At 34.6% G+C, this 15,757-nt stretch overlaps 1 protein-coding gene across 7 annotated transcripts in view; it reads right to left on the bottom strand.

Moving 5' to 3' along the window:
- The window catches only part of SCAF11 (SR-related CTD associated factor 11), a 77,913-nt gene that overhangs the window by 26,312 nt on the left and 35,844 nt on the right, over positions 1-15,757 (bottom strand). For all 7 annotated transcript variants that reach the window (XM_055357385.2, XM_055357384.2, XM_063694045.1 and 4 more), the window contains 2 exons: positions 6,164-6,241; positions 2,973-3,073 (listed from right to left, as the gene is read on the bottom strand). In XM_055357385.2, coding sequence (XP_055213360.1) covers positions 2,973-3,073; positions 6,164-6,241 — 179 coding nt within the window. The remainder of the gene's footprint in view (positions 1-2,972; positions 3,074-6,163; positions 6,242-15,757) is intronic.

Genomic DNA, 15,757 nt, shown 5'->3' with positions numbered 1-15,757 from the left:
CTCACAGACTCCTATGAGATATTAGAATGTCAAGTTAGGTTTTAATATCTATTGAGTTGTATTATCTCAGTCTTTTTTTTTTTTTTTGAGACAGGATTTTGCTGACACCCAGGCTGGACTGGTGTGGTGCAATCACGGCTCACTGCAGTCTTGACCTCCTGGGCAGAAGCAATCCTCCCAGCTCAGCCTCCTGAGTAGCTGGGACTACAGGCATGCACCACCTTGTCAGGTTAATTTTTTCTATTTTTGCAGAGAGTTTCCCTTTGCTCCTGAGGCTGCTCTTGAACTCCTGGGCTCAAGTGATCCTCCCGCCTTGGCCTCTCTCAGTGCTGGAATTACAGGTGTAAGCTACCATGCCTGGCTAATATATTTTTTATTCTTATTCTTATTATTATTTTTTTTACTAGACACGAGGTCTCACTATGTTGCCCAGGCTGGTCTCAAACCCCGGATCTCAAGCGATTCTCCCACCTCAACCTCCCAAAGTGCTGGGATTACAGGCATGAGCCACCACGTCTGGCCTCATCTCAGTCTTTAAACAACAATCTTACTGGCTGATCATGACTAACTGGCTATTGAGCCATGCAGACTAGAGGTAAGCAGATATTATCTTTTTTAAAAGGACCATTAGGAAATTCTAGCAAAGAAAGCATGATTAGTTTCACTCCTCACTCAGTTACCATTCTCTACAATGACTTAAAATGGAGGTTCACTACCAAGAAACAAAATACCACTGCAATGCCTTCTTTGGAACTGGTAAAAAGTATCAGAAACAGAGAGGTCCCAGGGTTTTATTGCTTTGGAAGGGAGAGGCAAAATTGAATGGAGTTTGTCTGTGTGTTGGAAGACCAAGTATCCAGTAAATAGAAGACTGAATGACAGGACTACTAAAAACATCCAAGACTCCAAAAAAGAGTATAATGTAAATATCCAACAGCTGACAGAGATTTTCCACCTTGGGAAAAATAGTTAAGCTATGCCTTGGTGGGCAAAGGCAAATTATTAATTTTGCAGCTGTTATTTCCTTATGACAAATCTCAGAAAAAGCAGTTAAATATGGGGACGACTTTTGCTATGTTAGACTCAAATAAGAGCTGTGAGCCTTATAGGTAATTCTGTGATGACCACTACACCCTTGGCAAGAGCCAAGAGAATTGGGTTATTTTGAGGTAGAAAAAAAAAATGCATATCTATGATACTGTCACAGCCAGTGATATGAGTTGTATCAAGAATTAAAAGTATTTCTACCAAAAGGTTATTTCTTCACTATGCCTGGGAAAAGTGTACTACTATCTACTATGTAAATACAAATGCAAGAACCAAAGCTGATAAGTATTTTTCAGAAATAATTATAAAATTTGGTCTAATGCAGTTACTAACTTTGAGGCTCATGGGTAGGCTCTTGGAGTGGGTATTCCATGAATACCTTGAAATCATATACAAAGTTTTATGTCTGTAAACGTGTATTTTTCTAGCAGAAGGGATCTGAATCATTCTTCACATTCTTAAAGAATGCCATAACTACCCAAAAGTTAACATCTAAGGAGCTTACAGTGTTATAAATTAGTGATAGGTTGAATTAACCTCAGTGACTACTGCCAACTGTTTTAGGAACTAAATAAACTTACTCTTTTAAGAAATTAGTATTCTGATGAAAAGTACTAATGAATCATAGATTTAATTATGAATCTGACAACATATTGACTTAAAAATTCAACTCTTGGACAGCTCTAAATACATTTCAGATCAAAATGAGCTTAAGTTTCAAATGTATTAGAACAAGTTATTTAAGCATTACTTAATTTCCAGTGTACTACTCATATTCAATTTACCTCAAAAATGTGTTAAACACCTACTAAACTCAAGTATTAAACACCGCATTTCTAGGCATTTATGTTAAAATAGGCAATGGTTTTAACAGCAACTAAAAAAAAGAAACCTGTATATTTAAAAAAATGTTTTAACATAAACACTTGTTATAGTAGACAGCAAGTGCCTGCTGCAACACAGGAAAGCAGTATGTGAAGGTTAATAAACAGCTTAAATTATAACTGATGAAGAATGTTGTGCTATACTATTAGGTATTCCGTACTTTTTGTCCATAAATAACTTGATCAGTGCTATTCACAGTGTGGTATGAGCACCAATGCTTATCTATTAGGTGTTTAATATTGGTATGTGATTAAGTACAAAAATGAGGGTAAGCATTCAGAATTTTGGTTTGTTTTTGAGACAGAGGCTTGCTCTGTTGCTCAGGCTGGAATGCACTGGTGTGATCATAGCTCACTGCAGCCTCAGATTCCTGGGTTCAAGATATCTCCCTGCCTCAACTTCCTGAGTAGCTGGAACTGCAGCCATGTGTCACCATGCCCGGCTAATCTGTAAATTTTTAGTAGAGACAGGGTCTCATTATGTTGCCTAGGCTGGTCTTGAACTCCTGAGCTCAAGTGATCCTCCCACCTCAGTCTCCCAAAGTGCTAGCCTTACAGGTGTGAGCCACCACACCTGGCCAGCATTCAGAAATTTTACATTGCTGAACATTTTATTTTACAAAAGGTTTGGTCTAAAACAGATTCAGAAATAAAACTGAAAAGAACGAATTCTTTTAATTCTTTTTATTTTGTGTTATTTTTTAGTAGAGACAGAGGAGGGGAGGACGGTCCTCACTATGTTCCCCAGGCTGGTACCAAACTCCTGGTCTCATGTGATCCTCTCACCTTAGCCTCCCAAAGCACTGGGATTATAGGAGTGAGCCACCATGCCCAGCCAGAACCAATTCTTCACCAAAAACAGAGTAGAGCTCAAATCAGATTCTCAGATTTCAGCTAGTCCCTCCTTAAATTATCAAGTGTGTGCTTGTGAATAAGTGATTAAATACATTTAAACCCCACTTCATTTTTTTAATACCTTTTTTGTACTAGTTAACTTCTGTTCCACTCATTTGCATGCCACTTCTAAAGTTAATCACTAACCTTATACAGCTTTTAGAATTTTCATGACAGGAGACCTGTTTCTCAAATGAGTTTTCATTTTTCTTGTCTTTTGTTTCTCTCAGCTGTTTTTTTACTTGAACCTATGAGAAAAGCAAAATCAATTTAGAGCAACAATCCAGCCTTACAAATAACTTTTTAAATTCTTCCTTGAAATGATTAAAATTACAGAAACAAAACTGTCCAATTAAAAAGTGTAGTCCAAATACATATGCTTATTCATTCAAGCATGCTAAACCATAAGCTTAGTAAGTGTGCTTAGCTCTGTGGAAACAAAATAGTGACAGCTAAGCATAAACAGATTAAGTGCTTATAACAGAGATATGAACACAGATTTGTATATACATATAGGACTCAGAAATTAACTGAGGATGTCACAGAAGACTTTAATGAGTAGATGATGTATGAGTTGGTCTTAAAGGATAGTTAGGAATTGGTCTAAGAAAAAAATATTCTAGGTGGAGGAAAGAACAGAGTTGTAAGGAACAGTGAGAAGCCAATGTAGACAGGTAAAAACAGAGTAGCTAGATGTGAAATTGGTGAAATGTGTTAGGACTTGACTGTAAAGGTTCTTGAATAAGAAAATCTACAGGCATCAGAGAGTAAGTGGACTTTTTAAAGCAAGTGAATGCGATGATCAAATTTGTTTTTAGGAAGATAACTTTGGTGTGATATGGGGAATCAACCAGTTAAGGAGAGACTATAAAAACCAGGAAATCAAAAAGAAAGCTCTTAAGATAGACTAGATCTATGCTGTCCAAGACAACAGTCACTAGCCACATATGGCTACTCAGTGCTTGGAATGTGGCTCGTCTAAATTGGAATGTGCCGCAAGTATAAAATAGACACAAGATTTCAAAGACTTAGTATAATTTTTTAAAAGAATGTAAAATCTCTCAATAATAATTTTAAAATATTACATGTTGAGCTAATACATTAGATATATTGGATTAAAAATAAAATATATCATTCAATTTATTTCATTTTTTTATTATTTTAGGATGCTTACCTAAAATTTTAGTTATTTAGTGGCTTATAGTATACTTCTATCAGACAGCACTAGTTAGATGAAAGAATAGGGGTCTACAAAGAGGGAACAATGGAGGGATACAGAAGAAACATATTTAAGACATTGAGCAGAAAAAAACAGATGAGGGAGAGAAAACTGGAAAAGTCCCAGATATTTCTGATCTTGGTGACTAGGGCTGTGATTCCATTAACAACTGGGGCTGGGGAAAGGGGTAGGGAATATGATTAATTTGGAGTTTGTTAATGTCAGATTTTGTTGGTATTCCAGATAGAGATGCACAAGTGGTTGTAAATACAGGTCTGGCTCTCAGTAAAGAAGTCTAGGACAGTGACAGAATTTTAGAAGCATCCAAATATAGGTAGTACTTAAAGCTACTGAAGTATAATAGCTGAGAAGACTTAGAAAGAAAAGTATACTGAAAGAATTTAAATGAAGATCCTATGAGTCCTAATGATTAAGAAAAGGAACAGGAGGGTAGGGATATGACAAAGAAGATTGTGAAAGGACAGAGAAGTAAAACAATCATTCATACATACACACATACATACATACCCACAAGAGAAGGATGTTTTAGAAGCCGAAGGAAGTAGAGGGTAGTCAGCAGCACTACACGCAGAAAACAAACCATGGAATGTGGAAGTCTGAGCCTGGACCTTGGTGAGGGTAGTGTTTGTAAAATAAGATAATAGAGGTAAATGTTCTATGGGAACTGAAAAGTGAGTAAGAATTGAGAAGAGGTAGTTGTAGAATTCAAGAAGTTCAATTGCAAAGGGAAAAAGATAATGAAGTGAAGATTCGAAAGAAGTAAAGGTCTAGGGAAGGCACTTAAGAGAATGTGGAAGATATCTCATGTGCCAAGAAATACCTTTTAAGTTAAACAAAAATTAAACTAGCACTGTACCAAACTTTTAAGTAAAATACAAACTCTATCAAATAAACAAAATTTTATTCTAAGCAAGAAAACATAATTTCGCAGAAAAATATATTTGGAATCTACTTTACACTAATGAATCTTTTGCAATGTAATTATACATACAAACAGCGTTTGGAAAAATGGAGACTATGTCTTCAGGAAAAGCCACACTTACTATATTACACTTCTATAATGTTTTATCTTTTTTCTGAGATATAAACTAATTTGCATTGATGGCAAAATTATACAATTACAACAAGCAAACCGTTTATTTGAATTGCAGTCCTGTTTGTACCTTGCATCAAGATTCATCTGGTAAAAATATATCAAAACAAATTATAAAAACCTACACTGAGAAAGACAAATAATTAAATAGTTGTACATTGCTTCCATCCCCTTTTCTACTTACATAGACAGTAACCAAGTGGACAAAGACTAACAGTGCTACCTAAAAATGGTTTGTTTCTCCTATTAACGGCATCACTTATGTTTATATTGAGTACTCTCATTTTTAGCTATTTTTCATTCATGACTTGGTAGTGATACATCAAGAAATCTTTCTCATATACTTAACTACTACTCTTCTCCTTTTCTCTTTTCTTCTTACTCAACTCAGACATTTTTTTTGTTTTTTCAGGTAAGCAAAAAATTAACATAAATACAAATCATAATCATGGCTCACAACAGTAAGTAACATTAATGAGGTAAGCAGAATTTAATTTTATTGGCTAATTTCAAAATTATTATGTTTTTCAGGAAAACACAGTTTTCAGTTATTTTGGACTTAAGGTTTTGTGGGAGTTGGTCTTTGAATCTAATACTTCATTTCAAACATTTTTTCAATGGAAAACACGTATTCAAAGTGCTATCCAATTAAATTGTTTGAAATATGGGAAGAAGTCCTCGCATTCAAGATATTGTAAAATGTTAAGTATTTTATAATTAAGCCTTAGTATGAAACGTCCTTCAGATTATCAGAGATCTAATACATTTTGTGGTATATTACAAGGTGATCATTATGGATATGCCCTCTTTAGGGGGCAAATGAATAAAAGGTTCAGAATTTAAGTATATTAGTTGAAAGGTATAAATTTATCATGCTAAGGAGGATTAAAATAACATATTAAACCTTAAGTTGAACAATTTTCAAATATACACAAACTGGAAATCAAAGTCAAACAGCTTCAATTAATTTTTACATAATTCATGTTGCAGAATAAAAAGACTTACCTTAACATAACCTTCCAATGCACTGAATTTAAACACTGCCTGAAAAGGTTTACGGTCAATAGGACATGAAGCCAGTGTCTGAAAAGTGATTAACAAATTATATCTTTACAAATGTTTCTTTAGATCAAAATTATAAATACAATTATAAATTTTCCATACTAAAATTATTTTTATCTCTATCTTCGAAAGAAAAAAATATTTTTATACCTTAAATTTGTTTCATTCATTCAAACATTTACTGAATACCTCCTGTATGCTAGATAGTTGGAATACAATGATGAACGAGACAGAATCTGTTATTAAAATCCCATTAAGATATGCTGCCCAGTTGAGAACTACTAGGATAGTGAAAGATGAGTTGGGCTGACAGCAGTTCTGTGATGTAAAGCTGGCTGTTACGCTAAACTTGGGCCACTCCAAATGGCTCCGAAAGGTCCCTCACAAATTTTAATATTCTATGACTTAATATTCTCCCCCAAATTAGTTACATTAAATAGGCAGTTGTGCCAGCAATAAAAACATTTGAAAGATATGAAGAAAATGAAGTACTCCTCCACCCCTCCCCTCAGCCACCTAGATGGCCACTCCAGAGGCAGTTTCTTACACAACCTTTTGTGGATATCCATTGCATATGCATATATGTGTATCTTTTTAATATATAAACTTAAGATTGATTCATATTAGTAATTCAGAGCTGCCTTATCCTTAACAGCATATGAATAAGAGTTTTTTAGTTTACATTTCCTTTTATAGGAGTAAGGTTGAGCATATTTTCCTATTTTTAAGGACTATCCAAAGTTCCTTTTCTTTAAGCTGCCTATTCAAGTTCTTTGCTTAGGTTTTTACTAAGTTGCTACTCTTTTTCAAATTGAGTTATAGGTGCTCTTTATTTATTAAGGAAATTGGTCCTTAAGTGATACTATGATTATAAGTCAACATTATTATCTTGCTTTATTTCCTGTCCTTTTAAAATTCCTGTGCATCAACTCTAAGAGTTTCTCTGATAAAACTACTAAATATTTGTGTAAGAATGGGTTTACATTATTTAAAGAATTTAAGATGAAGTGTATTTTCTATTAGGGTAGGAGGGAAAACTCTGCAAAGAGCGTACCAAAAGGTGATATTATTAATACCCATGGTTACAAAAATAAAACGGAATTTTAACAATCTAATAGCAATAGTCTCAAAGAGCAAAGATAGTAATGGAAACTAGATACATTATTCCTATGTAAAAAATGTGATCTTTGCCTTTCTGGGTTTTACCTTGTATCAAGACATGCTTATACAAGTAAAACTAGAGCAGATTGTGTATGGTCCTTGATCATTTAACACATTTTCACAAAGCTCACAAGTCACTTTGGGAGCAGCCAAAATATGGGCTGAGTTACTATTTTCTTTCTCTTTTAAGTGAGCTTCAATGGGAAAAAAGCTTTACATCTGAATTAGGAAATGTGACCTTACTATATTAAATTGGTTCAGACTGGAAGAAGCCAGTTCAGCCTACTTTTAAGTACTACGGATTTAGGAGGCTATTACTTTCCCTACAGAAAACTTGACCTTAAGAAGCTTTGCTTCAGCAACAAAGAAGTTCATATATTTTTTAACAATGCATTGTCTAGTTCGAAGAACTTAACATCATAACTATTGCTGTTTACCCCAGTGGCATACCCTGTATGAAATTTCTTAAGAGATTATATTAATGCTACATTTATGGTTTTCAAAAATATTTAAAAGTTGAAATCTGGCTGAGCATGGTGCTGCATGCCTGTAATGCCAACACCTTGAGAGGCCAAGGCAGGAGAATCCCTTGAGCCTAGGAGTTAGAGGCTGTAGTAAGCCATGATCACACCACCGTACTGCAGCCTAGGCAACAGAGTGAGATCCCATCTCTGAAACACAGATAAATAAAATTAAAAGTGAAATATTTCTAGTGCTTCCTATTTTTACAAAAGCTTCAAAATATGTTTTTTATTCCTATTTTAAAGGTAAATTTAGAGAAACATTAATAAAAAGGTTATGCGGTAATAAATGAAAATTTGTTCTTTTTTTGTAAAAACTAAGATGTATAGAGGCCATGAATTTACTGTACTACTTTCGTATCTTTTTAATAAACTTGAGCAAGTTACAGTCTCTCTGTGCCTCAGTAACCTTATTTGTGAAAATGAGAAAAAATAACTTAACCTCTAAGGTTTTTATGGGAATAAATAATTCCTAGAAGAAAGTGTGGCATATACTAAATATTATGTAAGGTCTTGTAATCAACTAGTTTTAGTAACAAAAAAACTTGGTTAATTAACAAAAGACAACCACAGTATGATACATATACAAGTGAGAGACATGAGTTCTTAACAATTTTTATTGGAATTTGCAAAGTTTATGACGTAGATGGAAATCCAAGTACTTCATTATTTTAGCTATTTTGATTTGTGACACTAAGATCCAAAGAAAGTCACGTGTTCAAGAAATTTGTATCAGATGCATCAAATCTTTCAAAGACTCTCAAATCATACAATCTCATTTTTTCTTTATTAAATTTCCTCTACTGACATCAGCTAAATTGCATTTTTTCCTTTACAATTTTTTCTTTATTTTTTTTATTTTTTGAGACAGGGTCTTGCTCTGTCCCCCAGGCTGGAGTGCAGTGGCGCTATCATGGGTCACTGCAGCCTTTGCCTCCCAGACTGAGATCAGATGATCCTCCCATGCCAGCCTCCTGAGTAGCTGGGACTACAGGTACAGGCCACCATACCTAGCTAATTTTTGTATTTTTCATAGAGATGGGGTTTTACCATGTTGCCCAGGGTGGTCTTGGACTCCTGGGCTTAAGCGATCAACCTGCCTTGGAGGGGTTAATGGTGTGAGCTGCTGTGCCCAGCCTTCCTTTACAATTTTGAATTATGACAGTTTTAATCTAAGCTGTTACTTTTTTTTTTTTTTTAACACAGGGTTTCACTCTGTGGCCCACGCTGGAGTGCAGTCACCTGATCACAGCTTACTGCAGGCTTGAACTCCTGGGGCTCAAGCAATTCTTCCACTTTACCCTCCCAAGTAGCTGGGACTACATGCATGTATCACCGTGCCTAGCTTTTTTTTTTTTTTTTTTTAACTTTTTTCATAGAGACAGGGTCTCACTATGTTACTCAGGCTCATCTCGAACTCCTGTGCTCAAACGATCCTCCTACCTCAGCCTCCCAAAGTGCTGGGATTACAGGAGGAGCCATCACACCTGCTCTGAGCCATTCCATTTGATCCGTTTCAAAAAACAGTTCTGAGTAAGATTTTCCCTTTTTTTCCTTAAGCATAATTGTCTTAGGTTTGCCTAAAGTTTCATTTTAAGAAAAGGCTCCACTGGTATTACAAAAACACAAAGGAAAAACAAGAAAAAAAAGTAGTAGTAAGAGGAAAACTACTGCCATATATCATCACAATCTATATAAAATGTAATTTCCTAAGGATAATTTAGTTAACACCAAAAAATAAGTTAATTTTCTTTGACACAGACTCAGCCATCATAATTTTTTTTTTAAACAGGGTCTCACCCTCTTGCCCAGGGTGTAGTGCAGTGGCATCACGGCTCACTGCAACCTCAACCTCCTAGGTTCAAGCGATGGCCTCACCTCAGTTTCCCAAGTAGTTGGGACTACAGGCACGCACCACCATGCCCAGCTAATTTTTTGTATTTTCTGTAGAGACCGGGTTTTGCCATGTTGCCCAGGCTGGTCTCCAACTCCTGAGCTCAAAGCGATTGGCCCACCTCGGCCTCCCAAAAGTGTTGGGATTACAAGCGTGAGCCACCACACCTGGCCCAGACTGGCCTAATTTTAAGGAACTCCCAAGGATGCCTCACTCTTATATCCAGCAGATATCCATCCAGAAAGGTCTCAAAGATGTTTTTAGTTTTCAGAGTAAAATTTACAATTAAATTTCCAAGTTGTGAGGTTTTAAAAGTTCACATTTTAAACTAATGTAAAGAAATTTTAACTAATACTTACTCTATTTTTATTTTAATTTTGAAGAAAATTATCTCAAATTTTGTTGCCTTAAATACAATAAAAATATCCTTCAATTATTTACCATTTTGATTCCTTATATACAACAAAATATCCTTCAATGACTCACTTGTTTGAATTACTTTCAATAATTTTTAAAGTATCTAATTCAGTTTCATAACCAAGTAGTCTAATAACATCATTGGCTTTATGATACAGCTACAAAATTAATGGAATTTGCCCACTGCTTTACAGTGTAATGTGTATTAAACAGAGCATATGTTTTACTGTGAATGCTCTGTACTAAGGTTGTATCAGTTAAGAAGGCAATTTTGATAGAAAAAAATAATCTTCCTAATGATTTCAGTAAAACACACCCTACTATTCTGAAGCATTATAAATTCTCGGCTCAGACAAACCCACATTTAAATGTAAGAACAAGAAACCTTCCTTATTTGGGAATTCAGGATCCTCGATTTCTAATTTCTCGCTTCCTCCTGCTGCTCTATCCTCAATCACATACGCTGCTTATAGATAGCTCCTCTTAGAGAGAGAGAAACAAGTGTTAAGACAAGTGCTTAAAGACTAAATCTCAATACCTATGTTTACAGGTAGGTTTGCCTGTTTGTGGGAATCTCGAACATCTATCTCTCTACTAACAAAATAGAGCATGTTATACAAAATTCTAGTTCAAAATCAAATAAAGATGACTGAGAAATGCATACCATTAGTGGCTAACGCTTATTTTAAAGCTATTTTCCAGGACCTATCTTTTTTCATTTATGGTTCTAAGACACCTCACCTGTACTTCCAAATTAATTGTTCACCTGCAGTCAGCCTACATGTTCCCTATCACATTTAACCAGTTCTTTCAAGACAGTCTTTGTCAATCTGTATTAGTGAAACTGTGGTTCTTTATACCAGCATTCAGGAGTGTATCCCTAAAGGACAAATGGCTGTCAGTGATAAAATTAACCCCTAGTAAGAACACATTTCATCAAACTACTTAAAATCCTTTCATGTTCTCCAAGATACCAGTTGGGGAGAATTACATGTAATCTTAATTTATTCTGACAATTAATAGGCAACACTTTATCTAGTGTAAAAACAAGAAACTCAGTAAACTATCCATATAGATCATTTTACACATTCTGACATTTAAAACTAGGCACAAAGAAATGCATGTTAATTTACCTTACTGGTAAACAGAGTACTTAAATTCTTTTAGATATATGCTTTAGGTAATGGGTGTTCACAATGCAAAAATCCTCTTTGCTCTACTAAAACATTTCCCAAAGGATTAATTCACAGGGTGAAAATAGTGGTGGATCTGAAAAAATTAGCTACAAGTTAAAGTTCTTGTGGAGCTAGCAATCACTCCAACCCACACTAAGGATGAAGATGGAGAGAGCCCTGATCATCTATTGCATAGGCGTAATAAATTTAAAAAATGTATCTGACAATACTTTATAAATTATAAAGGACTAATGTTAGTGGTACTACACAGGTACATTTACATTACTGTTCACAGAGCGCTACATAACAGAGGGGTCTGGGTTAGTTCTGGTTAATTTTTTTAAAATTAGAATTTGAGGAAAAATTGATTGAAAATTCCAGATGATAAAGCTTTACTGAATTATATTACTTAAAAGTAATTAAATATTACTTAAAAGTAGTCTAACAACCAGAATGGACAAATCTCCACCTACTGCATAAAGAAACACCTGTATATAAAACACATTTGCAGTCCAGACATAAGTCAAGAACTCACATCTTGATTTTTTGGTATTTATTATTAATTCAAAAATATAACCTTCATCTATGTTGAACACTATTGTTTGACTTCTTCAAGAACTGCATGTCACCTTAATAAGACACTTCATTTCTAGTTTATGAGAGAAACCATGCCTTTGCCAACTGCCGAATTTTGATTTCATTAACCTTTACTCTCTCATACTGAAGCTGTCGGCATTTTATACAAAATGGGTGATTTTGTATAAAATGGAGGGAGAATAATCTGCTTATAATGGGAAACTAATCACATTTTTAAAAATAATACTTAAAAGATAAGGGAAATATTTTATATTATGTAAAAGGGAAAAGAATGCCAGCAGATATCAAGAACATCCTCATCACATATACTGCAGGTTCCATTAAACATTGTTAAGAACTCTTAAATGCTTTAAACATGTGTCTTCAAACCATGACCTTATTTTAAGGGCCAAATTTTTAATCACTTCTCGGCAACTGTGGGAAATAATGATTCCTACTTTCTCTCTTTTTTTTTGAGATAGGGTCTTATTTTGTCACCCAGGCTGTAGTGCAGTGGCATAATCACAGATAAATGTAGTCTCGACCTCCCAGGCTGAAGTGATCCTCCAACCTCCCCCCCTCAGCTTCCCAAGCAGCTGGGACTACAGGCATACTCCACCATGCCTGGCTAATTTTTTTTTTTTCTTCCCAGTAGAGATGAGGTCTCACCATGTTGCCCAGGCTGGTCTTGAACTCCTGGGCTCGAGTGATTCACCCTCCTTGGCCTCCCAAAGTGCTGGGATTAGAGGCGTGAGCCATCATGCCTGGCCAATAAATCCCATTTACTTAACCTGTGTGTGTTTGTATGTGTTGGAGATTATCTTGTCTGTAGGAAATCATAATTAATTGTCACTACTACAATGTGTGTCAAGACTTCTCTGTCCTTTACCCTCCTAAAGTATGCAAACTCAGATATATTTATTAAAAGCTATCAATAAGTATATATTGTTTTTGCCCACAATATGGGTAAAATAAATAACTTCCTAACTGAATAGATGATAAGCTTTAGCATACTGGCTCTATATACATTTCATCAGTTCAAATGTCTTTGATTAATTTTAGATTGTTAGATCTAACAGTTATGGTTTAAATTAACAAAAATTTCAGCCTTCCTTAATGTCAATTATTGTGTCATTGTTCAATATTCTATTTCTATATAATCATTATTATTTTATAAATCAACAGGTTTACCATCTATGAATTCCTTGAAACTAAATATAATCATAGTGGACATGATTAATTTCAATTTGTTCTAGTGTCCCTAAGGGCAGGCAATTAGGCTATGGGCCATGAAGGCTACCACAGGTTCACCCTGAAACATTTTGCCCTAAGTAAAGAGGATTCTGACATACCTAAAGACTTTTTACTTAATCACTTTAAAGTCCTTACATAGCTTTTGTTTAAATAACCACAGAACCAAAATTTTAGAGCTTGAAAAGACTGAAACTAACTTTGATCTATGTGTCCAAAATAAATATACTAGACTACGACACACTTTAATTTTTCAAAACACCAGTTTCTTACAGACCAGTGTTTTTAAGAATGTGTTCAATGCCTAAAATATTAAGGTGAAAGTAAATAAATGAGTCCTTTTTTGGTGCTTGATATTCCTTCTGAATCATATTTCAGTGAACCTTGGGTACAAATCTCAGAAAGCACAGAAATTTTGAAAGATACAGAAATCTAGAAAGATGATCCTAACTGCAAATTGTACTGTTCTCTTATGCAGATTTCCAACCACTGTAAATCTCACTTTGATTTCTACTCTACTGCTAGAAGTGAACATTCATTCCAGCACTTTGGGAGGCTGAGGCGAGTGGGCCACTTGAGGTCAGGAGTTTGAGGCCAGCTTGGCCAACATAAAACTCCGTGTCTACCGAAAATACAAAAAAATGCGCCTGACATGGTGGCACGCGCCTGTAATCTCAGCTACTCAGGAGCTGTGGCACAAGAATCGCTTGGCCTGGGAGTCAGAAGTTGCAGTGAGCCGAGATGGTGCCACGGCACTCGAGCCTGGGTGACAGAGTGAGACTCTGTCTCAAATAAAAAAAAAAAAAAAAGAAGTGAACATGCATAAAATTGTACACCACAAACCAATTTTTTAAAAAGATTTTAATTTCAGGCTATCCCTTGACGTACTTAAAAATCATAAGTTTAGAATCCTTGTCTTGTATAGCAAATAAATATTAACATAGTGAATTAAATGAAATTAAATGTTAGAATGTGTATGACAGCCTAGGCATAAGGCATGGCCTGTTAGAAGACTGAAGACACTTATTCCTGATCCTGAAATCTGAAGTAAACTGTAAACTTTGCTTTTAGATGGAAGAAGACTGAGGGAAACGAGAGGATGGAGCTTAATTTATAATGATGAAAAAAAGAAACATACTCCTGAATTTGAAATCTGATTCTATTTGTGAAAGCACTTACATGCTTCGAAACATATCTATTTTTATCACAGCAATAAAAGATTCAAACTGAAAACTTAGTCTACGTGATTTTTTTAGCCAGCATTCACTTATAATTTATAATAAGCAATTTATTAATAGATTGCTCTCTTGTTACTGCTCAACTGAAAGGTTTATTTAACTGATGATTGCTATCCCCATCAGGGACAACGAAATAATTCAGAATGTTCTGTTTATTCTCCCCTTTAAAGGTTAATTACCTTTGTTTAAACACTATCACAACTCCTCCCTGCCTACCCAGCATCACAGTTTATAATAGCAGCATAAAGATAAGTACTTTCTTTTGAAAAGCAATTTGAAAAATATTACATGCGGGAAAGGTGTTGGCTGCCATACCATGTATGTTATCCAGTATTTTCAACTTAAAAATATTCAACGAGAGTTAAAAATATAAACAAGTTTGCCACTATCTAGTAGAGTTGAGTATGTGCATCATCTACAACCTGTAATTCCACCTCTAGATACATACCCTAGAGAAACCTGGAACATGTACATCAGGGTAAAGGTTGTGTGAAAGATGCACTTGAAGTTGAAAGAAAGGATGGAGAACCATTATCTACTTATTACATACACATTATGATTTTCTTAGAGCAAAACATATACTCAGATTAAGTTGTTGAAGTTCACAATTATGTGGTCACCAAATACAATCTTATAAAAAAGCACTGTATTGAAACCTTCCACCCATCCAACAATATTATTTCTTTACCCAAAGCAAAATCTCTAAAAAAATTTAACCACAAAGCAACCATGTGCACTAAATTCAACACAGATAAAAATCTTTATTTGGGTGGCAGAAAAAAAATATGCATTATTTCATTAAACAGTGATCCTACACAGAGAGAGATTTACCAACCATATTAATTCAGCAAAACTCAAAATACTTTTCCCCAAAATACATTTTCACCTATCCTGTCACTTCCTGTTAAAGACCAGTTTAGGTTTTACTAAATTAAAATAGTTTATATGTATACTATTATTAATTCAATTTGTATAACAAATCTTCTCTTCCTTCTTTTGAGAACTCAGCCAGAGTCACTATACAGTTATATTCTCCTTTCCACACTATTAATGAAAATTTAAGCAAAACATAGCGCTTTGAAAACCCCAATTATGTAATATGCAATTAATTCCAATGTATTTAAGAACATTAACAATTTGAATGCAGCTAATGTTAAAATATTTTTAAGATATTATCTTCTTTACTAATTTTTACAGACTGACAAATATTAACTTAGAAAATATAGCATGATTAATATGAACAATAATTTTTTACTTAACATTTCATAACAATAAGGCTTATATTAATATTTACTTCAAAGTAT

Source organism: Gorilla gorilla, chromosome 10 (genome assembly GCF_029281585.2).
Source record: "Gorilla gorilla gorilla isolate KB3781 chromosome 10, NHGRI_mGorGor1-v2.1_pri, whole genome shotgun sequence".
NCBI lineage: Eukaryota > Metazoa > Chordata > Mammalia > Primates > Hominidae > Gorilla > Gorilla gorilla.
This window is presented reverse-complemented; position numbering and strand designations above follow the sequence as displayed.